The 23,624-nt window shown below is 39.0% G+C and overlaps 4 protein-coding genes across 8 annotated transcripts; 3 read left to right on the top strand and 1 right to left on the bottom strand.

Annotated features, from left to right (window-relative positions):
- Positions 1 to 1,854: 1,854 nt before the first annotated feature.
- Positions 1,855 to 5,454, top strand: LOC124189711. Of its 2 annotated transcripts, none has more exons than XM_046582153.1 (9): positions 1,855 to 2,469; positions 2,533 to 3,731; positions 3,803 to 3,997; positions 4,067 to 4,342; positions 4,421 to 4,571; positions 4,641 to 4,764; positions 4,849 to 4,962; positions 5,034 to 5,118; positions 5,176 to 5,454. In XM_046582153.1, exons 1-9 carry the CDS (start codon positions 1,984 to 1,986, stop codon positions 5,384 to 5,386), a joined length of 2,841 nt encoding a protein of 946 aa, XP_046438109.1. In that variant the 5' UTR covers positions 1,855 to 1,983; the 3' UTR covers positions 5,387 to 5,454. The 2 variants fall into 2 exon arrangements, with proteins under 2 accessions (XP_046438109.1, XP_046438110.1); XM_046582154.1 differs by having other exon boundaries at positions 1,869 to 2,469; positions 4,070 to 4,342.
- On the top strand, positions 5,273 to 12,135 carry LOC124189712 (sodium/glucose cotransporter 1-like). Of its 3 annotated transcripts, XM_046582158.1 has the most exons (18): positions 5,273 to 5,780; positions 5,869 to 6,039; positions 6,261 to 6,387; positions 6,487 to 6,524; positions 7,604 to 7,675; positions 7,753 to 7,857; positions 7,943 to 7,994; positions 8,086 to 8,198; positions 8,277 to 8,475; positions 8,556 to 8,770; positions 8,843 to 9,086; positions 9,167 to 9,317; positions 10,457 to 10,625; positions 11,009 to 11,099; positions 11,166 to 11,308; positions 11,376 to 11,547; positions 11,630 to 11,786; positions 11,858 to 12,135. In XM_046582158.1, exons 3-18 carry the CDS (start codon positions 6,315 to 6,317, stop codon positions 11,922 to 11,924), a joined length of 2,061 nt encoding a protein of 686 aa, XP_046438114.1. In that variant the 5' UTR covers positions 5,273 to 5,780; positions 5,869 to 6,039; positions 6,261 to 6,314; the 3' UTR covers positions 11,925 to 12,135. The 3 variants fall into 3 exon arrangements, with proteins under 3 accessions (XP_046438114.1, XP_046438112.1, XP_046438113.1); XM_046582156.1 differs by having other exon boundaries at positions 5,593 to 5,780; positions 5,869 to 6,387; XM_046582157.1 differs by lacking the exons at positions 5,273 to 5,780; positions 10,457 to 10,625 and adding an exon at positions 9,788 to 9,956 and having other exon boundaries at positions 5,803 to 6,387.
- A 148-nt stretch (positions 12,136 to 12,283) lies between these two features.
- Positions 12,284 to 15,584, top strand: LOC124191321 (E3 ubiquitin-protein ligase UHRF1-like). The gene is made up of 11 exons (XM_046584485.1): positions 12,284 to 12,619; positions 12,681 to 12,893; positions 12,962 to 13,083; positions 13,139 to 13,282; positions 13,348 to 13,749; positions 13,827 to 14,061; positions 14,135 to 14,346; positions 14,403 to 14,597; positions 14,673 to 14,832; positions 14,935 to 15,168; positions 15,234 to 15,584. The coding sequence occupies exons 1-11, from the start codon at positions 12,470 to 12,472 to the stop codon at positions 15,477 to 15,479; spliced, it is 2,313 nt and encodes a 770-aa protein (XP_046440441.1). The 5' UTR covers positions 12,284 to 12,469; the 3' UTR covers positions 15,480 to 15,584.
- Positions 15,585 to 15,714: 130 nt separating this feature from the next.
- LOC124191320 (ubinuclein-1-like) lies at positions 15,715 to 23,038 on the bottom strand. 2 transcript variants are annotated; one of them, XM_046584483.1, is made up of 15 exons: positions 22,510 to 23,012; positions 21,066 to 21,197; positions 20,882 to 20,986; positions 20,618 to 20,815; positions 19,875 to 20,557; positions 19,651 to 19,809; positions 19,489 to 19,569; positions 19,313 to 19,348; positions 18,694 to 18,804; positions 18,446 to 18,631; positions 16,816 to 18,359; positions 16,454 to 16,700; positions 16,294 to 16,384; positions 16,009 to 16,201; positions 15,715 to 15,943 (listed from the first exon to the last, which is right to left on the bottom strand). In XM_046584483.1, exons 1-15 carry the CDS (start codon positions 22,702 to 22,704, stop codon positions 15,915 to 15,917), a joined length of 3,990 nt encoding a protein of 1,329 aa, XP_046440439.1. In that variant the 5' UTR covers positions 22,705 to 23,012; the 3' UTR covers positions 15,715 to 15,914. The 2 variants fall into 2 exon arrangements, with proteins under 2 accessions (XP_046440439.1, XP_046440440.1); XM_046584484.1 differs by lacking the exon at positions 19,313 to 19,348 and having other exon boundaries at positions 22,510 to 23,038.
- Between the last annotated feature and the right edge of the window lie 586 nt (positions 23,039 to 23,624).

The raw sequence follows: 23,624 nt of genomic DNA, 5'->3' as shown, positions 1-23,624 counted from the left end.
TTAAACGAACTTTATAGTAACATCCAATATTTAAAAAGGAAAGAAATGACTTAATGTTTAATCTTCAAAATTTGGCTAAATTCGTTCTCGTGTATTGTACAGAATTCCATATGGTATTATTATTCATAGAGACGCTTTTTCTATTGTTTGTTTCACAACAACAAGCATACTGCCGAGTCTTACGATTATCATGTAGCTGTACGGCGGCTGGATGGATGGGTTTTCCCGGGTGTTGCGGTACAACACGCGGATTCGATCAAGACGACAAAACGATATCCATATGTACATACTATATCGTCTAGTACTTACTACATTCTCCACATAACATTGATAATATTCCACTAAAAAGTTTTTCACTCCACTAGGCCTCCAACCCCCCAAAAATGTTTTACCGTTATCAAGAATAATGTTTCTCATATTCTCATATTGGTATAGTTAGTAGACTAATAAGAATATCACTGTATACTCGGTACCTTTGAAGAAGAATCGATAGTTTCAGACTAGAAAAGTGGGGTTCCATATCATATAGTCTACTACGTGTAACAGCAGCTGTCTATATTCCCATGTAGATTCTTATTTTCCGAATATAAAGTATGAATGTGCCGCATCGATGGATTTAATCAAAACTTGACGCTGCGCTGCTGCTGTTGGTTCCTTTCCGCAACTTCGGACGATGACTATAGACGTGAGTACGTGACGTGGAGACGATGACCCAATGCATAGAAAATAATCTTTTCATCTCTCGTTTTTATTTTTATTTTTAAAAAGTAATTTCGCTTGTCCAAACAACCTGTGCATGACGTAAAAAAAATTCTGATGTGAAATAGAAAGAATCTGCTGGGTTTCTAATTAATCAGAGAGTCTTTATCCCCTCGTACAAACATGTGTATAACTTGTATTTCTAAAGACGAAAAAGTTGGATGGAAACTAATGTGGAGCTTATTATACATATAGTATACTTCTTCATACAGACAAGAGGCAGCGTAATATATTGGCCCAAATTCTTTGAACACGGATGAGCGAGGCGGAGCTAAGATTATTTTTCCTTTTGTGTGGGAACTTGATGTTGCCTGCAGCAGACTCGACTCTTTCTTTTTCTAGTTACGAAACATCGATAGCGAATAATTTGCGGATTGAATATAGTATCCTACTATAACCGATCGATTGGAAGAACGTGTATTCGAATGGCTGTCGCTTATTGGCTGGAGAATATGTCTTGTCTGTTCGGTTGCGCGGGTAATAATTAAGAAATCAGCCATGGGTTATTCCGCACAGCGGGGAGTTGGCTTTCCCAATTTATATAACAGTCTTATAGTTAGTATTTCAGCGTTATTACTACAGGTAATCGCTCAAACGACCTGTCGACCTGCAACCCAGTTTCTAATTACCTAATAATTGGGTATCGAATTACTTGAACTCTGATAGCAGCATCGCGTGATAAAATGGTAATTAATAATTAACCTATTACAGAATAACAAGAACGGATATTCGACTACGTCGGTCGGTTCACCCCGAAGTCTAGGTGAACTGCCTTTAAAACACCCGGTGCTTAGTTTCACTTTCCACGGTTACGAAACGGTTTGTGAAATAAATAATATTAAGATTTTGATGGGACTTATTCTGATTGACGTGAATGACGTGATGCACCGTTGAACCAGGTTGAACCAATGCGTTAGATTATACTACTTCGAGGCATTCACCTAAACGATTAAATGGAAAATAAACATTTAAAAAATAAAAGATAAAAACTATAAAAAGTTATTTGATCCGTTTCAGCAGGTTTCAGTTTTCCCTTTTCAAATCGAACGGAACGTGAAATTGTTTACGAACGCACCTTTCTTTCTTTGAGCTTTCGTCTGCTAGGACAATGTGACATGTGTTTAGATTTTTGGACTTGTGTAAGCTGCAGGTTCTATACTCGTGTTTTCAATGTGTTTTTCTAAGGTGCTTGAATGAATCCAATCAATTTATTCGGCAGGAACAATGGGTCTACAGATTCCTTACCACCTTGTATCAAATATAGGAAATGTTCTCAGGAAAAGTAGAATTCGAATTCATCACTATAATTTCTTCACTATCAAAACAAGCGTTCGAACATTGACGAGTTTTTCGAAGAACACTAAATTTACCAGCCAAACCTTTTTCAGTTGTGGAAAGAAAAATAACAGTTATTTCAGTTTTTTTAAAGTGGATAGAATATGTGAAGAATTGAGTTACAATCCTTATACCAAGGGAGTTTTTATCAATCGTCTATACCCAGAAATACGAGCTGAAAATGACCCAATTCTCGAGTCAATTGTCAGTGCTAGCACAGTTGAAGAAATCTTTGATCTCATCAAAGATCATCCCCATAATGAAGTATACAGCAGTCAGGCGATTGTTACTTTGTCATTGTTGAGCAAGGCTTACAGCAACTTGAAGTCGGAAATGACTTTACTAAATTCTATAGAAGATAAAGATTTCATTCAGGTACTTTCATCACAATAAATCAAATTGTTTACTAAATCTAATATTACTGTAAATTCTACATAGGTTGTAAAAAGTCATCCTCAGTTCTGGTCAACAGTGGAGTGTGTAGAGAAATCGTCATCTTTGTTGTCCGACAATGTGCTCACTACCGTTCTTCTCTGCCTGAACAAATTTGAAATACTACCATGGGACCCTTGTTTAACATCCATCTGGCTGGATTCACTTACTCGTATTGGATCTTTCCCGTTAGAAGCGCTGCGTAATTGGTGCCTTGCCACAATCCTGCCGAATCATAGTGGCAGATTGGCCCTTCCGGCTGCCCTTCCAGCTTTCCATCGGCACATGAATCAATTTCAGTCCGTAGCTGATTTTGGAATGTTGGTAACCTGTTTCGCTGCCATCGCTCCTGTAGTTCACAAAACAGGACCCACTGCAAGCATCTTCATTGCCCATGTCAATCGTCTATTGGATACCAATTTCCTCAACCAAGACACTCCCTTGTCCATTCTAGTAGGGCTGTTGCACGCTCTCTATCTAGTGGCAAAAACCAATGCGTCGTCTTCTTCGGCCAACTTAAAAATCCTCTACCTTCTTCTAAACTCGCCCCAGATGAGCGATCCGGCGTGTGTGGGATATTTCGACGTGATTCGAAAGACTTGGGAGACAGTGAGCGAACCCATAGGTTTGGTCCGTAAGATGGAGGAAGTATCATGCGGTCTGCTGGAAAAATTGGACATTCATATAGAGCACATCAGTCTGCTATCCCACGTCTCCCACAGTTACGAAACGTCGTCCGATCGTAAAAACCAACTGGAACTACATTTACTACGCATCATGGAAAACGAACCCATCAACAAAATCGAGCCGCATCTCAAGCAAATCTTTCGCATCATCCGAGCATCTAAAATATCCGACACCAAGCTGGTCGATCTTTACTGGAACCTCGTGCTCAAAAATTTAAATCGGCATTATAGCTACCAAGACGAATTCATTTCATTCTTTCTTGACTGTGCTCAATGGTACATGTTCTTCAACAACAATCTTGGAGGAACGTATCGATCGAAACTCTTCGAAAACCACATCCTTCTGGCAATCGATACAATGATCCAAGGCAATTGGGGCCAACCCGTCACCAATGTGCGCTTCTTCTGTCGCATGGCAGCTTTTGTACTGGCATATGGAGGACACCCAACACGAAATGACTTGCTGGCAAAACTGATCGAGATCGAAGAGCAATTGACAATACAAGACATCTATTATTTGTAACACCTTCAATTGAACGACCACGAAAAACAACAATTTATACAAATTCATTCTTGTTTATCTCTTGCAGATCCCGGGGGATTCAACTTGGCCGCCATTGGCTCAACCGATCACAGATACACTATTCGCAGCGCAACATGGGCGACTTGCTGTCGGTACTCAATCGGCGTTCTATTGCCCTCTTTTCATCGGAAACGTCAAGCACATTGAGTTTGAGCACTACGCTTTTGCATGCTGCCCATTATCGCAATACCGAAATTTACGGGTAGATTATCTCTTGAAGAATGTTTCTCAACTGAAATTTCAAATTCAAATATTTTCTTTCGTGTTCCAGCAGCTCATTAAATCTTTACGAGATTGGTTTGCAGAAGTGCGAGACACAATTGAGCGAACTAACGGCAAGAGTGACTCGAGATTTGGTCTTCTTCCTGGATCGATTTCATTATGTGCACTTCAAAATCATCGATACGATTGTAGACTACGTCTTGAAACGACACGAACAACTGGGTCCCTCAACCATCATCAATGCCTTCGTACTTTGTTTCACTTCAGGATACAGTACCAACGCTCTTGATCGTCTAGCTCCAGTCACCTTGAAATTACTTGAACAGTAAGTTCGCATCCTTTGCGATTTCTCCAGCCTCACTCGTTGTTATCAGTTTGATTTTTTTATTTTCTCTTCTTACAGGAAGGAACATGGACTGTTTGGTCTGTCTGTCCTGGAAGCCGGTTTAGCTTTGCTGTATAGTAACCGAATGTCGATCAAACTAATCAATCAAATCTTCGCTATCGATTTTCTCGAAAAACTGGATTCGGAAGTGGCAAACTGCTACTCTAAAGTAGGTCTACGCCCTATCGATCTCCATCTGACTGAGTCTTATTGATGTGTTTTTTTCCTCCTTATCTAGACTAGTTATCCTATTCGAGTTCGGCGTACCTTAATGGAGTTAAATCGTTGCGTTTGCATTGACATGCCCGAAGCCGGTGTCCCTTGGTTCCACGAGAAATATTGCCAAGAACAAGTGCAAACAAGTGCGTATTTATAAAATTCATATTGATGTGTTTCGTAGTGTTTCAACAGCATCATTATTATGGAAATGTTTTCAAAATTAACAGAGGCTCCTGTTTCCTCAAACTTCCACGAGGACGTCTACGATTGTCTAGTCCACATTTTGGGTTCTGAAAAGTTCATTAAAAGATGGGCACTGAGTCCGTATTATCATCTTATAGGTACGTTGTTCGATTTAGCGCTCCTGAGTCCTGACTGCTGTAATTCTCTCTAATCACCATTTCCCCGATAGATTTTGAATTGACGTTGAATGAAAACGGGAAACCGATAATTCCGTCCAGCAACAAATTAAAAGAACCAAACAGTCACGAAGAAAAGTATAAATTTTTTTTTTTAAATTATCATTATTATTTAATATTATTTATTATGAATAGAGTCGCTATTATGGCCCTTGTGCCAATGTATTTTACCATCAACCACGGTCATATGAGGGGATTGAAGTTACTTCGCCATCGACAACTAGAAATCCTCGGCTACAGAGTCGTGGGCATTCCCTATAATCATTGGAATTCGTTGGCTCTCTCCACTCCTGAAGCCAAAACTAACTATCTCAAACAGAAGCTATTCAAACAGCGTCATGCATAGTCTAAGCCTTGCTTTAGCACCTTGTAAATACAAGAAAACGTGATGATAAATTCTGATTTTCATCTTTGTATTGAAAACGTCTCATGTTACTTAGTCTATTGAGTCTGAAATTTCTTATCACGTGATCTAAACACTGCCAATGTACCAACAGATAAATGAAAGAACCTGTTTAAAAATTTTTTTTCCAACTTTTTTTTTTCAGGTTTAAGCGTTCGTTTTACAAGGTTGCCTACACCCTACATTGTAAGGAGACTGGCTGTAGAACCGGATTGGAAATTTACATCTCGCATACCAAAGGGCTTTCCGATATCCTTGACCGTTGGAGTGCCGTGTTGCCTTGGACGATGCTTTTCAACTCTTCAATCCGAATACTATCAACTCTTCAATCGAATGGGTACTATGAATTTTTATGTCAATCGTTTTTAAGGTAAATGCACTATTTGTTTCGAAATCGAATTCATGTTAAACTGTTTGAAAAAAAGAGGAAATGTAGAGTGGCTGCGCTCAATTCAAATTCGGTTCGACGGCTCCGATTTCGCCCAAAGCATTGTTGAACAAGGACGGCCCTACACTGATCTCGACCTTCACTAAGTTTTCAACTCAATTCACGGGCTTTTGTTGGCGTATCCCCTGCAGCACGAATATTGCAACAGGTACAGCTTAAGTCCGTATTCGACGCCACACCCCCTTGGCGCAGCGCAGCTGGAATGGGCGGCTAGCAAGCGGTTGCTTGTTGCCACGAATTGTAAACATGAACGCATATAATGCAGCAGTCTTTCCAATCGTTTGACTAGTCTGCTCATCCATTCGTTTGCGATTCATGCGTGAAAATTTTCTTTTGTCCACTTGATTGTTACTCAATTACCGATATTAGGTTAGGATAAGTTCTTCATCGTCTGATTTGAAATCGCTGCTAGAATAGTCAATTATGGACGCAATGGACGCAGTTTCGAGGCAATCTGAAACCTCTTCGCTTGGATGGCCCGATTACGTGGTTATCGGTAATTATTTTGAATTTTCAATGTAATAAAAGTGTAATACATCAGCCATAAATTATTCAACGTTGAATTTAAAAATTTACATTTTTTTACATTTTTTAGCCGTCTACTTCGTTGGAATTCTCGGCGTCGGACTCTGGGTAAGAATTTACGCGAAAATTAGTTAGTCTTAAATTATTTATGTGTTTTTTAGCTTTTTTCAACTGTGATTGTGGAACCCAGATTTTTAAAAATAGTTATTATCAAGGCAGCTAACGAAAGACGAAAATTGATTTTTGTTTCCAAATGTCGCAATTATTTGTTGTACGTCAATGTTGCTTAATTTTGGGGCTTTCCGATGATCCGAAAAGAAAACGGAAAGTTTTTATCTGGTTTTTCCCCTCTCTTGGAGATTGAACAACCATTGCTGGGTAAATGCTGGCGTTAGGTGTTGGTGTCACATTTCAATCATTGTTTCAAATCGCTGAATATTTTTTATACAGGGGTTTACAGAACGTTGTTCGAATAACAACAACGGCAATATGTGCCAACAACATTGGTTGGATTGTTTTATCTCTCCGGGGATCTTTTATTTTTCTTCGGTCAGCGATTGGCATTGTGTGTTAATCACAATCTCCAATATCGGTGAATTCCCGTAGTCTTTTGACTTTCAATTTTTCGTAATAGATCCTCCCCTTCGATGTCCAATTTTATGTATCGTTGTTTGAAATTCTGAAGTTCCCGATCGGAGTTTACTTTGATGTTATGATCGTGGCATTACGAAAGACGTCACTGACAGAAAGATTATATGCAATAATTTAAGACTACGTGATTAGTCGCCATTTATTTTATCAAAAAATGTGTGGTGGCACTTGCAAGCTAGTTTCGTCATTATTTACCATTACTCGATTATATTTAATCCCATGAAAGCATAAACTAATAAACTAAATCGTGGGGCTTTCCGTGATAACTTTGGTAACTGACCAATGATATCTTTATGTAAAAATAAAATTGTACTGCGCATAGGCGAGTAAATATTAAATAACGTACCGAACCCTGGGAAAGAGCGAATAGAGAAATGTAGTAAAGATAATATAACTTGTGTACTATTGATTAAAAAATAACATGTTTACAATATGATCTGTCTATAGGTGTCTTTATAAATATAAATGTATTTAATTCATTTATTAACAACCCAAACATAATATTGTTATGATGTAACCTTTTAATTTTATGACAGTCTGGGCGATCGAACAAGCAAGACAGCATTAGCGGATATTTTTTAGCTTCAAGAAACATGCACTGGATACCGGTAATTGAATTTGCTGATTAATATGTATTCAGAATTTAATTAAAACCGTCCCTTCTTTCAAATGTTCATTTCATTAGGTTGGAGCTTCGCTATTTGCTAGTAATATTGGATCTGGTCATTTTGTTGGACTTTCAGGCTCGGGAGCTGCGTCCGGAATCGGAAATGCAGCATTTGAGTTAAATGTAATGAATTTATTTTAAAATTTTCGCTTATCGATAAAAAAATGGCGACAAGCTAATCTTTTTTTTTTTTGTATATTGACAAAAGGCCATGTTTATTCTTATTCTTTTGGGTTACGTTTTCGTTCCGGTTTATATGGGTAAGTGTCTTTTTTTAAAATATGACTTGGATCAACATTGGCATCGAACAGCAATTAATTTGTCTAATTCATTATTTCCTAATACAATTAGCCAGTGGTGTATACACCATGCCAGAATATCTTAGACTGCGATTCGGTGGACAGCGGATTCGCGTCTATCTTTCCGTTCTCGCCCTACTTCTCTACGTTTTTACAAAAATTTCCGTAAGCTATATTAATTTTGTTTTTCTTTCTTCCCTCTTAAAACAAAAATTCTAAAGGAAATTTGTAATTGACTTCTAGGCGGATTTGTTTTCGGGAGCCATTTTCATCCAACAAGCCATGGGCCTGGAAGGAGATGCCGGGATTTATATTTCCATCCTGATCCTGTTAGCCATTGCCGCACTATTTACCATCACAGGAGGATTGACGGCTGTCATTTGGACTGATTTCGTACAGACCATCATTATGTTGATTGGATCTTTCATTTTGATGGGCATGGGTAATAATTACTCTTATTTTTTGTCAAATCAAATTTCTATAAATTACATTCAAAAAATTATTTTGTCGTTCAACTAACAGCTTTCAATGAAGTCGGTGGCTACAACCAGCTGGTTCACAAATTCTTCAAAGCGTACCCGAATGAAACGGCTTACGACTTGAACAACAAGTCCTGCGCAAATATTCCAGACGATGCGATGCACCTTTTCAAGAACATCCATTCAACCGAGCTACCGTGGACTGGCGTCGTCTTTGGTGTTACCATTTCGTCCATCTGGTATTGGTGTTCTGATCAGGTGAGAACCACGTTTGCGTTTAAACCAATCACGATTCACTCTAACGAATTACATGGTCATTTCTATCGAAAGGTTATCGTGCAACGAACATTGGCTGCCAAAACGATGACCCACGCCAAAGGAGGCTGCATTATGGCAAGCTTCCTCAAAATTCTTCCCTTGTTCATCATCATCTTCCCTGGAATGGCTTCACGAGTCCTCTACACTGACACTGTTGCCTGTGCTGATCCGGTTGCGTGTGAAAAGATTTGCGGAAGCCAAGCAGGCTGTACCAACATCGCTTACGCTGAGCTTGTGATTAATCTTTTGCCTCAAGGTAATGCAATCAAAAGACAACTTTTGCATCAATTAAATTATAACTGTACACGCAAATAAAATTTTAAATTTAACCTACAGGCTTGACCGGTTTGATGTTGGCCGTCATGCTGGCTGCCTTAATGAGCTCTTTAACTTCAATTTTCAATTCTTCGTCTACCATTTTCACCATGGACATTTGGACCAGGATTCGTTCAAATCCAAGCGACATTGAACTGCTAGTCGTCGGAAGGTAAGTTTACCAAACCAATTTGATAAATAATAATCCGAAGAAACTTTGTACGGTACAGAAACTTAGGCCAGAGTCTGACGCAGTCAAAATAAGTTTCGCCATCAGTGACAAGATGTGTCAATCAGAAAAGCGGGGAATATTTATTTTGATGGTTGAGCAACAAAAGTTGCTCAAGTTTACTTTAAAATTGAGCGCTACTTGCATCTATTAAAAACTCTCCATAGTTGACAAGCATCGGGATTATTTCGTGAGTGACAGGCGTTTTTAAAGGGGAAATCCTCGATAAAGGAATTATATTATTATCTGATTAGATCAAAAATGTTCCCCTTATTTGGTTTGTGACGTCCAAAAATATCCATGGGGCACACAGTGTACAAACGCAATAGGAATATTTGGTTAAAAAAAGATCTGGCCACAATTTGTGACAACTTATCTTTTATTTAAATGCAATTTGAATGTTTGCGATCTAGAGTGAGTTGCTTGTTGCTGGTGGCTATCGGTGTCTTGTGGGTGCCAATTATTCAAAATGTTGCTGGCTCGCAGTTATTTACTTATATGCAGCAAGTCCAAAACATCTTATCACCCCCAGTCAGCGCAGTATTTTTGCTGGCCGTCTTCTGGCCTCGAACCAACGAACCAGTAAGGCATAATTGTAGACCAAAAATCTCTCCCCCCTCTTCTCCAGCCTGTGCTTAATCATCATCGTGCTGATTGCGTCCATAACTCACAAGAGCTTACTTTCTTTTCTACTTGCCATTCTTATTCCTCTTTTCCTATAACATTTACGCAACTGACAAACTTTGTTTATTTTGCCCGAGCTTCAAAACAAACAAACATAACAAACAAACGAACAAACAAACAAACATTCAAATAAACAAATAAAAAAAACCGAAAAAACTACACAGTGAAAAACATCAAACATTAGTAAAACAAGAAATTATTCTAATCTTGCGATCTATTAAGATTTGCTCTTTCGATTCGATTCGATTATTGCGATTGAAATTCAGCTAAGTTATTTATCTCAGGAATATATTACAATTAAATCAATGTTTACTATAAACTGTAAATTGGCTCCCTAAAGCCAGCAACTCGTGACATTATCATTTGCTTACTTCTTTCTGTTATCATAATTTCTGCAGACTCTTTGTGCTGGTGTTAGTGGCCGTAAGTATTCTGTGGATTCCGGTGATTCAGGCGTCTCAAGGTGGCCAACTCTTCGTCTACATTCAAAACATTACGTCATATTTAGCGCCGCCAGTTTGCGCCGTATATTTATTGGCCTTTTTCATCCCGCGTACTACTGAACAGGTTTCTAAAACATTAGAATTCATCCCTATAATTGATTGTACTTGAAAAATTAGCGAATAACATTAAAACATATTTGGTAATCTCATATCAGAGATGTCAACACACGCGCACACTGGCTTTTAAATGTTTTCTTTGCTTAAAATGACTTTGAATTACGCTTATTAAAGAAAAAATAATATGAATTTACTTGATGCTAACATGCTCATCCTCCAAAAATGGTAGATGTTAAATAACCCTATCCGCTATCGCATAAAAAAAAATCTCTTTTATTCTTTTAATCAAACGCTACACACCCCATGATCCCGACTTATATAATTGGCATAATTTTTTTTTTCCTTTTGTTCTTTTATTTTTGTTTTACACAATCTCTTTTATTTTTTCAGGGAGCTTTTTGGGGTCTGATGGTCGGATTGATTGTTGGACTTATCCGTTTTGGTTTGGAGTTTGGTTACGTCATACCACCTTGCGGCTCAGGTTTGTGAAACAAAAACGAAGGAACGAAATTTCTTGCGTGAAAATTCTAAATGACATTACTTACAGGTTTGCCCGATCCTCGACCTGAAATCATTAAAAAGATTGTGGGAAACGTTCACTATCTACATTTTGGATGTATTCTGTTTTTGATCTCGTTGGTAACTGCTGTGCTCGTTTCCCTCATCACAGAACCGATCGACGAAAAATACGTATGGAATTTATTCAACATCAATTACAACGTTTAACTAGTTATAACATAAATGTACTTGGTTGCAGTTGTATCGTCTGACATTTTGGACGCGTCACAGTACTAAAGTTCGTCTAGAACAAGACGGTGAAAAATCCGATTCGACAACAAAGTTGGCGACCACCGCAATCGACGCGGATTCTTCGGTCACAGCAAGTGATTCAGCAACTGACGCCCAGTCCATCAACGACAGCCAAAATGGTATATTTTTGAAAAGCTGTGGGTTATTTTATTTAGCGTTGAATTTTACAATGATTTTTTGGTTCTTCATGCTCACCAACAGTACCTTTGCCCGCCTGGAGAAGGGCAGTTAATTGCCTATGTGGCGTTGAGACACAGAAAGCTGACCAGATGCCCAGTACTCCAAAAGCAGTTATCGATCCCCAGGAAGAAGCGATTTTGGCCAGCGAGTTTATCAAAGAGGATCCAAAGTGGTACAAGTAAGTATTCTGTTCGATGCCTATTGCAGAGTATCTTTTTATACAAGGTAATAATTGAATATCATTTCTAGGTTTGTGAATACCAACGCTATTATAGTCATGTCGGTGTCTGCCTTTATGTGGGCATGGTATGCCTAGATCAACACTTCAAGAAAACATCCACGAGCCACGACCCTTCGTGTTATGTATCTTTGTTTTCCATTAGCGAATTTTTTATTAATTGTTGTGCCAAAAAAACCTTACTGTGACATAAAAGTGCAATCAACAATATGTGTTTTAGGTAATAGTCAGTCCCTTACAGAATAAATAGATTATATCTAATAAATATCTAATAAATGGTTTTTCCTTGTTGGTTTGTTCTGTAAACTTTACTTAGTTGTTTTGTGTTCCGAATTTCGACTAAAAAGTAAGTAACTAAATATTCTCTCCCGTCCCGCCGCGCTGCGCCGCGTACGTTCCCGCGTTTAAGAATCAACAATAATATGATGTGGCAACGTCTATCAACATAGCAAATTTAGCGCCAATAGGTCTTGAGATCTCAAGAAGACAAGAACTAGGAGATTCACTTTTCAGTCTCAGTAATTTTACTTCGTACTTCATAGAAGTGGCTGTTTTTTAATCGAATTTACCAAGTTTTATTTTAATATTTTGTTTGATTTTAAACGAAGCAATTTTTTACAAAAATGTATATCAAAGTTAAAACGATGGATGGAAAAGAGTCGGTCATGTTGACCGTCTCAAAAATGTCATTGATTGAAGAAATTCGTCGACTTGTCAAGGATAAACTTAATGTTGAGCCAGCATGCCAGCGTTTATTTTTTCGTGGGAAACAGGTTTGGAACATTTTTAGTTACAAACAAGATCATGTTGTACATGTTTAAATGTTTTATTTAGATGGAAGATGGTTACCGTCTAATTGATTATGGAATTAACATAAATGATGTAGTTCAACTGATGATTCGTGCTGCCCCTGTTCCAAATCCAAAAGTTGTTAAAGAGGCTACTGAAGATCAGTCAGTGACCGATGAAGCAAATGACAAAGAGAAAAAAGACACAAATAAAACCGGAGATGAGTCCCTTACTGATGTTGTTTGTGAATACTATGAAGTAAGATTTACAATGTCTATGCACATCCAATTTGTGTTTTACTAATTCAAATATTGTCTCAAAATCAGGTTCAAGATTTAATAGATGCTAAAGACCCTTTTACTTCTTCTTGGGTGGAGGCTAAAATTGTTCGCATTACCAAAAACAAAGATGACAACCATCAACTGGAATACCATGTTTTATTTCAAGGGTAAACTATTTGTGCTTGTACTATTTTACATTTAATAATTTCCTATTTAATCTAGACATGAAAGAGAAATTCCACTTCCACGAACATTCAAGCAAATAAGACCCAGAGCAGAAGAGTTATGCTCCAATCAGGATTTAAAAGTTGGAAAAATGGTATTAGTAAACTATAACATGGAAGAAAATAAGGAAAGGGGACTATGGTAAGTGAAATTGATTTTAAAGTTATTTTAAAGAAATCCATTGAAATTTTTCCTTGCAAAATCAGGTACGATGGCAAGTTAACTAAAGTGGATCTTCAATCCCGAACCAAAAGAAAGATTACCGTGACGCTCATCATGGGAGAAGAGAATGAAACCGAAGTCAACGACTGTTCAATCTATTTTGTTAAAGAAATAATGAAAATCGAAGAGGTAAAAAAACGCGATGAGCAAACCGCCGAAGAAACTCGTCTGTTAAAAAAGGGCCCTTCCAACAAAAGAGAAAGTGCCCCGTACTGCCACCACTGTAATGATAATCCAAGGCGTAAGTGCAAATTCTGTGGGTGCCATGAGTGTGGAAGTAAAGAAAATCCTGACAAGCAAATCATGTGCGACGAGTGCGATCTACCCTATCATCTTTATTGCTTGAAACCACCACTTTCTTGTATGCCGGACGAATCGGAAGAATGGTAAATAATTGTTGAAATTAGTGTAATGTTAAATTTCCTAAAACGAAATTATACCGTTGTTGTTTTCATTGCTAAAGGTATTGTCCGAAATGCAAAACTGATAGTAGTCAGATCGTCAAAGCAGGAGAGAAGCTTAAAGAAAGTAAGAAAAAGGCTAAAGCTCCGTCCAATGTGAACAAAAATACTACACGCGATTGGGGACGAGGTATGGCTTGTGCAGGCCGAGCCAAAGAGTGCACAATCGTCCCATCGAACCATTTTGGACCCATACCTGGTGTTGATGTGGGAACTACTTGGCGTTTTAGATTTCAGGTATTCACTTAATTGTGTTATCTAACTAATTTTCATCACTTTATAGCTCTTTCTTTTGAAAAACAAAAATTAGGCGTCCGAAGCTGGTGTTCATCGACCTCCAGTTGGAGGCATTCACGGTCGTGAGAAGGAAGGAGCTTACAGTATCGTTCTCAGCGGTGGATACGAAGATGATTTGGACAATGGCGACTCGTTTTATTACACAGGATCTGGTGGACGAGACTTGACAGGGAACAAGCGAACTGCTGAGCAGAGCTGTAACCAAACACTCACCCGGATGAATTTGTAATTTCAAAATAATTTACATTTCGATTATGAAAATTCATTAGTTGGGTTTTTAGGGCTTTGGCTATTAACTGTAATGCCGAGGTAAATGAAACGGACGGTGCTGAAGCAAAGGACTGGCGTAAAGGCAAACCTGTTCGAGTTCTCCGAAAAGGACACGCTGACGAAAAATCACTGGCGAAAGGTCCCAGCAAAGGGAAGGGAAAAGCTGCAAAACACGCCTCGTCGTATGGCCCTGAAATCGGTGTTCGGTATGTATTTTGTTCTTTAAGCATTATTTTTAGTTATTACTCGTAATAACGATTACAAAAATTAAATTATTACAGGTACGACGGAATTTACAAAATTGTCAAGTATTGGCCTGAAAAAGGAAAGTCTGGGTTTATAGTCTGGCGTTACTTTCTGCAACGGGACGACTCCACTTCTCCGGTTTGGACAGAAGAAGGGAAACAACGAATCCAACAGCTTGGATTAGATCAAGTGATTGTAAGTATTTTATTTTTTATTATTTGACCGTTTGTTTTTTATTATCCTAAAAGGGTTTTGCCTATTTTATATTAATTATATTATTTTGATTTATTATTTAAGTATCCTGAAGGGCATTTAGAAGCTCTAGAAGCCAAAGAACAAGAAAAAGAAAAAAATGGAGGAAAGAGAAAGTCCGTCGTCGAGTTGCTACAGAATAAAGAGAACTCTACTGCCAAAAAAGCGAAAAAATCCGGGTATCAATTAGAACCGGAAATCGCTGAACTGATCGAAAAGGATGTTTTAAATCGAAAATTGTGGGATGAGTGCAAAGAAAGTTTGGATGATACAAAACAAGTAATTTATTTTATTAAAAGTTATGCCGTGTTGGCAACGTTATTTAATTAACATTTTTCTAATAGAAATTCGTGTCCAAAGTTGAAGAAAGATTTTTGTGCATTTGCTGCCAAGAAATTGTGTTCAAGCCTATCACAACAGTTTGCACGCACAACATTTGTCTGCCGTGCTTGCAAGGTTCTTTTAAGGCTAAAGTATTTACATGTCCTAGCTGCCGCCATGAACTGGGAAAGAACATGCCAATGGAACCAAATGAAGACCTCTGTCGTGCTCTCAATGCTATTTTCCCCGGATATGAAAGTGGTCGGTAATTTTTTAATCAAAGTTTGCGAATATTTTTGTAGTTTTTTAAAAGCTGAAGGCAAAGACGCGCGTGCGGGTAATACAAGCGTTTTAATTTCTCGTTAAAACAAAAATGGTTTGTAGTCGATTGAAGTAGAAAAACAGAATTCTAAAAATTCGTATTCGATGACATTAACGACCAGATATTAATGATTCGACTTTTTGTGTGCTCAACTATTAGGACGAATCTGTTTCCATGTTAAATAGAAGAAACGAATTTTTTTTATTAGAAATGTACAGAGAAATGTACAATGGCAAGGCAGAAGACTTCAATTGAGGATTCGGTGGCATTGCTAATGTTTTTAGAACTCAATTTTTGCAAATGGGGACACTAGAGTCAAAAATTCATCTTATGTACACGATACGGATGGAGCAACTTTGACCGTGATTTCAGAAGGCATTTATTAGGATGATTGCTGATGGTGACCCGTGCCTAAAAAAAAGTAAATAACTTGCAATTTAACCATTTGAGGTGACTATTTTTCAGGTGTTTTATACCAGGTTGAGTGTAATAGTTGTAATCTCCATGAGTACTCTTTTGTGAATTCTTTTGAGTCATGAAGATGGAGAGAGGATCGTGTTTGGACACAGAAGGCTGGGGTAACTGTTGAGACTGTGCTGTTTGCTGCCCTGGGTGGACATTTCCTGCTGATCGGTGAGACGACGAAGACTCGATAGGACTCTTTTTCGTCTAAAGAATCGTGAACAAGAAGGGAGAAAAACAGGGATTAATAACGTTGGCGATATATAGTTTGTGCACATTTGTTCATTTTACTGCCATACCTGAATTAAGGATTCAATGCTGTGAGAATTTCTCATTGCCAAACTACTTGTAGGTGTGGAGACAGCCTGCGCAGACGACGACGGATAATTTCTATTGAGCGAATAGAAATGAAATATAAATGTGACCGCGTTAATTTCTTAATATTCAGCTATGCACTACCTGAACATGGCATTGGGTGAGCTTCTGGGAATGGAGTTGGTGCTGACATGTTGTTGATGAGCGGGTAGTGGTGGCAATGGCTGCTGGGTAGACGTCGCGTCAGGTTTTCTCTTCTCCGGACTTAGATGTTCCGAGTTGAAGAAATTTCCTGCAGCGTGTCTGCTGGAAGAGTGGGCTGTGGGTGGAGTCATGAATTCGCTGGAAAGCAATTTGCTTATGCTAGAATTATATTTTCCTTGTCCAGAACCTGATTTCAAGGTGCGAGATAAACAACCGAAATTACAATCGAAGATAATTTCCAAAACGCCATCCACATAATTGACTGAAACTATTTGTATTTATGTATTTCTAAACTTTCTCGCCTGATTTGAGATGATCACTGGAAACAGGAGACATAGTTCTTGACGAATGAGTTGGATTTGGCGAGATCAAATTAACTGAGATGTTGGCACCCGTTGGTGAATTACTAATCCGAGTTGAGACAGTTAGCGGCGGTGGTGGCGGTGTGCGAGTGGCTGAAGTTAATTTGGGGGGCAGAGCCGAGCCACTTGTCATCGATTGCCTGGAAGACGGATTAGGTGTTGATGATGGCGCCGACGCAGGTGAATGCGAGGTAGAGAGCGATCCTGTTGTCTTGATGACACTCTTGGTCCTGGAGTCCGAAGATTTGGTCATTGGTGGCGGCTGCGAATCTTTGCTCTCAACCAAACGAGTAATTTGGCTGATTTCTTCAAGTACCATAGCCAAATCGCGTTGCAATAAGGACTCTTGATCCTCTGTGTCTTCCACCTTAGGAACAGTATCCTTGACATTAAGAGAATCCGCTCGAGCAGTAGGTTCAACTACTTTCGACATCTGCCTAGGTTGTTGTTGTTGATCATCGCTTAGGTCCAACACTTGGCCTGGGTCAGTCCAACGCAATCCAGAGTCCACAAATGAGGCGAGAGAATTAGCGAGAGATGGACCTACAGCTGGAGTAGGTTTGCTACTTTTCCCCGATTTAGAGCTGCTGGCTGAACTTGCATCCGAAGAAGTCGCTTCAAGTTTATTCTGGATGGATTCTACTTTAGGAGTATTCTGCACATGTTCGAAGCGATTTTTGATTTCAGAAGGTGTGATGTTTTCCCATCGCGATTGCTTGTTGTTCTCCGATCCACGAATTACTGAGCTTGATTTCGAGTCAGAGGAAGCAGCAGAGTTGTCTGCCCGCGACTGTTTGTTGCCCTCTGACCCACGCAGTGCTGAATTCGAATCTTGGCGAGGTTTAATGGAGTCAACCTTGTTTGGCCTCGAAGATGGAGGAGTATCATTTTTAACGATACCCAAGTCAGAACGAACTTGAACTGGATTTCCTTTAGATATAATTGTTTCGCTTCTTGGTTTGACAGGTTCAGCTGCATGATCCGATCTCGAATTATTTGTCTGGTTAGAATCAGTTATTCTGCTGTGATTGTTAGAATGAGAAATTTCACTTTGTCGGAAATTGGCTTTGTTAGGATCTTTCGTTATATGATGAATTTCAGTTCGGGCGGCCGAACAAGTGGGGTCTGGACGTTGGCGATGTTTTTCTAGCTTGACACCGTTATCTGGTCTGGATGAGGGTATGCCCACTTCTGTCCGAAACTTGTCGGTTTTTCCTGAGCTTAAATTGGGTGCGGAATCACTTCGATGATGAACAGAATTGGAATCTTGTCGGGCCACAGGCTGTGCTGCTGCCAACGACATCCGATCTTTGAGCTGAGATTTCTTAATCTCCTTAGACACAGAGGATGCTACAACAGGAGTACTTGCAGCACTTAGAAGAGGGGCGGACGGAGTAACCGGTAACGGTAGAGCCAATGCATCAACTAGTCCTGAGCGAGGAATGCTTGGTTTCTTAACAGCCGGATTCAATTTTGATTTTGATCTAATAGAGAAACACAAGGTTAAGACACGAAATAATAGTTTGTAACATCAACTTTTATTATTGATCAAAATTCATCAACAACTTACGTCACAAACGAATGAGCTTCTTGACTTTCTTTAAAGAGAATCTTAGCCGTCATCCAACCTTTAGGCCAGAGCAAACGAATTTCAGTATCGAGGAACCGAAGCAAATACTCGGCGGCAGTTTCTTTGCGTAGTTTTGACCAATTGAAACAATCTGCTTTCAGGTAGACAACTTGGTTTAAAATAGCCCTGGAAAAAGAAATTAAATCAAGGAACGATCTTTGAGTTTCAAATCGGCAAGTGTATGTTACCGCATTTCTTTACTCCATATGAATCTTCTGCGAGGTTGCGGAGTTTTGCTGCTCTTCTCGGGCTTTTTATCCTCGTCGTCTGTTCCACCAGCTGGTTCCAGTTCCGGATCCCTACATTTTATTTTATGATTAGTGTTTGCTTGCAAAAACACATAAATATTTTATACTAAATAATTAAAACCCCGAAGCCTAAAACTTTCGCAAGTCACATTTTATACGAATGAAAGCCATGCCACAAGTAAGATTCATTTAAAAATAAAACCAGTACCCAGCTCAAACATAGGGTGAGGGGTGTGAAGCAGCAAAATTATTACAGATATTGGTGGTTTATTTTGTCATTAGTACCCTTAACCCAAAGCGTTTAGTTTTTAAGTCCATTTGTCGATTCTCCATATTAGTCTTTTTCAATTATGGCAAAAAGGTCAGGTTGGTTGTGGCATTATCGGAGAGAAGTTCCTGTGTGAACGAGCTTAGAATTTCAAATCGTCTTGACGTCCGGTGTTTTTCTACCAAGTGCAGTGCACACGCCCCAAAAAAAAGCTGACGAAAGAAGCAACCAGGTCACAAGTCAACCTAAGGCCTTGCAATCTATACCCTGAGTGATCAAAAAAGATCTTACCACACGTAGCGATAATACTCGAGGTACCTCTCCGGACTGTGTACGGATAACAGTCACCCAACGAGAGGTGAACGAGTAAGGATAAGAAACAAATGATTAAGACTGAACGGAACAAAACGGATTCGGACAACCACATCAAGAGAGAAATATTAATGGTAAATGAATGTATAGCTTACTTGGCATCCGCTAACCGTTGACACTGAGTGGCATGTCGTTCAATTTGTTCACCAATGACTTTTTCGACAGACTGTTGCAACCTAAAATAAGGATGTTCACGAGATTGACAAATAAGATTTAGCACAGACTTTCAGTGAAATAAAAATGAAATACAATCTTACTTTCGGATGGCCGGTTTCAATTGAGATTCGAAATCCTCCAAAACTAGATTCTTGGCTCGTTTGAGTAGTGTATGTTTGGTGCAAGGGAGAAAGCCAGTCAGATGAGTGTAAATGGCCTGTCTTTTACTGCACGAATACTGTCGCGCTTGCAATTCGATTCTAATAGAAAAAGAATATTACAATCGGAAAAAAACGTACAATTACAGAAAAATGTTTTAACTTACGCTAAAATGAGGCGATTAATCTCAGGGGAAAAGAAACGACATTTTCCGTGCTGGTCGGACAATGCTGCTGCTTTTTTAATATCTTCAATGATTGCCAACGTTGCGGCCGTTAAATTGTTGGGTAATTTGGCATCAGGGTCATTTTCTCCCTTCATCACATCTGCGTCTCTGCCATCTTCATCTTCGTCGCCACCACTTTCAGATTCGGAAGAATCAGAAGATGAATCAGATGAATCCGACGATGAGTCGGTTGTGACAGCATTGGCTTCGGCAGTGACTTTACTTGCAATGGACAAATCGACAACATCTTTGTCTTTATCCCGTTTCAATTGCAGCTGTTCTTTTACTGGTTGCGGTGTGGGCACTGCGACAGTCGGAGGAACTGAAACATTGTTGTTAAGATTCTTTGCAGGTTTTTCGACACTCTCTGTGACAGCCTTTTCAAGTTCCCGCTTGTGTTGCAAAAGCTCTTTCACACTAGGCCGAGGTTTTTTGGCAGAAACTGAACTGGTTTCACTAATGACCCCACTTTCAGGAGGAGACGATAACTTTTTACGTTTCGCCTGTTGAACGTTGTTACTTTCCTCTAACCGAAGCCTTTTCTTTTTGGCCTCCGTTTCCTCTCCTTCTGATCCATTGAGCTGGATCTCCTCAGGTGAATCTTCATCGTCCGACTCTATTACCTAGTATAAAACCACATATGTCATATTTCAGTAAGTAATAAAATAATACTTGAAACTTACCCTTCGCTTTTTGTTTGTACTGACAGGAGTGGTGCTGGCTTCCGAAAGAGAATCTTCAGATTCAGAATCACTACTTTCAGACTCTGACTCAGATTCGGAGTCGGATCGCTTTTCAACTGGTTTGAACTCAAGTGCTCCTGAATTGATATAAAATCCACCGTGTGCCGTCGTCACTTCAGCAGGAACTATCTCGTCGTACTGCATTGACAAAAGTCTGATAACGAATATTCTTTTCATTAGATCTATTATGATGAGGAGATTTACCGCATCGGTGTTGTCGATGAATGGGTCGTTTTCATCGTATCCAGCACCTAAATCGACATACTCGTCGTATTTTCGTGATTTTTTCTTTTTCGAAGCAGGCAAACCCTAAGAATATATAGAGCATTAGTGAAAATCCAATATAAAAACAATGCTTTTTAGTGATAAAAATATTCGAGGTATTTACATATTTCTCCTCAAATTTCTTTGCTATCCCACGGAGTTGGTCTTCGTCGTCATCGGCGAACGGATCTAATGGAGGAGGTCCAGCAGTTGCCACAGGCGCAGAACCATTTGTTGTGTGGCCCTCCTTCTTTTTCTATGTGAGACGAAAGAAATTTTGCCATTAATCAAACCGTCAACTTATGTAACCAATTACAACATGCTTTTGAAACTCGATCAAGTGTTGAAGAGCGCTGATGGGCATGTGACCTTCACGCTCAATTTCAGAAAGTGATTGCACAGCATTACGGCGAGTTATTTTCAACCCCATTGAACACCATTTTAAGATTATTATAATATAAAAAGTAACTTAAAAATGCCATTAAGAATTTTCGGATTAACAAAGAAATGTATCAAAATATTACTTCGATAACATACACAAGAGTTTTAAGAATCGTGTATTTGACCTCAGATAAACTCGGATTCAAATTTGGTTACAACTAGCTCCTCCCATAGGCTGCCCACCACCTCTCCACTACATGTGAACTGTACTGAACTGTACTGAACCTCCTTTAAAAAATACATTTTCCGTTTTAATTTGAAATACGTTCATTTCATGCTCCACAGTTGGCAGCGAATGAATTTTGAAATGATCCATTTACAATTTTGTAAAAAAAAATCTTTAATACTTAAATCTCTTTACAGATATCCCAGAAACAATAATTTAAATAAACGATATTTAAAAAAAAATAACTGTTATGAATGGTTCGATAGAGGTCGAGGTGAGTCATCGCGTTTAGTCGTCCGCTAGGCGCCGTCATAAAAGCGAGGTGCAATATAAAGAGACAAAAATGGCGCTCAATCTAACTACTACGGCGAACCCCGTAAGAACATGGAAAAACGAGAAATTGCTTTTGCCTTGGTCATAACGGCGTCCTTTTCCGAGTAAAGACAACGACATAGAGTAATGCGGCAACGGTGCCAGCGAATTGAAAAATCCGTCGCTTCGCAAATCTCAACTGGCGAAAAAGTACAGTTCCATATGTCTATGCCACCATCCAAACGGCATTGGAATCAATAGGAAGAATGAACTGCTCTCAAGTTGGGTTGATTGACGAAAGTAGAGAAAATACAATACAAGAGGTGAAACTGTGGTAAAGAAAGGGCCCCAAAAGCGGCCCCGCCAACTCTTCCTAAGAGGGGCCTCTATCCTTTCTGGATAAAAACATGGCGACCTGCTGTCAGTTTCAAAAAACTTTTTTTCTCCCCCATCCCAGTTACATAGAGATTAGCAGCTGCATATGTTCAAGTACGTTGAAAAGAAACCTCCATATCGATAGTAAAACTGGGTTGTATCGGGATAAACAAACCTATGAGAACCGAAACGTTTGCAATGTTTTCTCGGTTTTCACTTTGACTTAAGTCGAACACCTTGAAAAACAGATAATAATAATAAAAAAAGGGCTTACCGTGAGAGAAGATATGAGATCTGCAAAGTTGAACTCTGGGCAAGATTTTTCGGTAGAGTCTGGTAACGTCAATGAAAAACGATGCGTTTTGACAATCACGGTTGCAGATTTCTTGTCTTTCTTGGTTGCTGGTAATGGGGCTTGCACTGCATCTGCAGCCAGCGGAATCAGGGCTATCCGTTTGGGCTCACTCATTTGATTAGCTGTGACTCTTGGTTCTGAGCTACGTGTCTTTTACACTGGTCCTATCTCTCACAAGAGTTTACACTTTTTCTTTCGTTCGAGACCCGTCAACAACAGTGGTGGGGTCTCTTCTCACACCACTCGGATAATGGCCTCCGATTCACTTTATTGGCAGAATGCTGGTATGTACAATAACGTTGTCTAAATTTCACAACCATCGCCACGCCATTTCCGAACGACCGCGCTTATAAAAGTTCTTGCATTCACACATTCACATACATACACTGCACAAACACTTTAGGAACGACGAAAAACGGCAAATACTTTTAGTAAAGAAGGGCTGATGAAGTCGTTCTTGCTAGTGCTCGCATAGATGAAATAAATCGTATAAATAAATTTGTAGGCGCTTTGCGCCTACTCATTTGAGGATTTCGTTGCTTGATAATGCTTTTAGTTTAATTTTAATTTGTTGTGGAGATAATTTGAACATTTAAATTATTTTCTTTTTAATGATTATATTTTTTATCGTCAAATAATACATCCGAGTTCCGAGTCTGAACCAGGATGATTTGTCATTTCGAATACATTCCTTTGTTTATTTTAAAGGATGATTTTTTTCGCTATTTTTATTCGATTAAATGTAACTGTTGCGAGTCTTGGGACTTCTTTACAAATCCATTTTGAAACCTTATAAAATAGACAGCTTGCAATAAGTAAACAAAAAATATTTACACAGGTGCACAGACCAAACTCGATGGTTTGGTTCCAGATTTTTCTTTCCCACGTTTATTCCTGCACAACTGAGCATGTAAGTTTCTTTTTTTAAAAAGACAAGTTTGAAAAGGAAGGGGCTCCAAAAATTACTCGGTAAGTATGCAACCGACCTCGAGGTCGGTTAAACCGGTCGCTTTTCTGGTTCTGCTTTTATTTTT

This window comes from Daphnia pulex, chromosome 3, assembly GCF_021134715.1.
Source record: "Daphnia pulex isolate KAP4 chromosome 3, ASM2113471v1".
NCBI lineage: Eukaryota > Metazoa > Arthropoda > Branchiopoda > Diplostraca > Daphniidae > Daphnia > Daphnia pulex.
This window is presented reverse-complemented; position numbering and strand designations above follow the sequence as displayed.

Excerpts from the sequence above, each read along its gene's own strand:
- LOC124189711 (XM_046582153.1), top strand. The coding sequence starts at position 1,984 with ATGGGTCTACAGATTCCTTACCACCTTGTATCAAATATAGGAAATGTT. Across the intron at positions 2,470-2,532 it reads AAGATAAAGATTTCATTCAG|GTTGTAAAAAGTCATCCTCA; the intron begins GTACTTTCATCA and ends AATTCTACATAG. Across the intron at positions 4,963-5,033 it reads TCCGTATTATCATCTTATAG|ATTTTGAATTGACGTTGAAT; the intron begins GTACGTTGTTCG and ends TTTCCCCGATAG.
- LOC124189712 (XM_046582158.1), top strand. The coding sequence starts at position 6,315 with ATGGACGCAATGGACGCAGTTTCGAGGCAATCTGAAACCTCTTCGCTT. Across the intron at positions 8,771-8,842 it reads GGTATTGGTGTTCTGATCAG|GTTATCGTGCAACGAACATT; the intron begins GTGAGAACCACG and ends TTCTATCGAAAG. Across the intron at positions 11,787-11,857 it reads GAGGATCCAAAGTGGTACAA|GTTTGTGAATACCAACGCTA; the intron begins GTAAGTATTCTG and ends TATCATTTCTAG.
- LOC124191321 (XM_046584485.1), top strand. The coding sequence starts at position 12,470 with ATGTATATCAAAGTTAAAACGATGGATGGAAAAGAGTCGGTCATGTTG. Across the intron at positions 12,894-12,961 it reads TTGTTTGTGAATACTATGAA|GTTCAAGATTTAATAGATGC; the intron begins GTAAGATTTACA and ends TCTCAAAATCAG. Across the intron at positions 14,062-14,134 it reads CTTGGCGTTTTAGATTTCAG|GCGTCCGAAGCTGGTGTTCA; the intron begins GTATTCACTTAA and ends AACAAAAATTAG.
- LOC124191320 (XM_046584483.1), bottom strand. The coding sequence starts at position 22,704 with ATGAGTGAGCCCAAACGGATAGCCCTGATTCCGCTGGCTGCAGATGCA. Across the intron at positions 21,198-22,509 it reads ATCTCATATCTTCTCTCACG|AAAAAGAAGGAGGGCCACAC; the intron begins GTAAGCCCTTTT and ends CGTCTCACATAG. Across the intron at positions 16,701-16,815 it reads CAGTGATCATCTCAAATCAG|GTTCTGGACAAGGAAAATAT; the intron begins GCGAGAAAGTTT and ends CCTTGAAATCAG.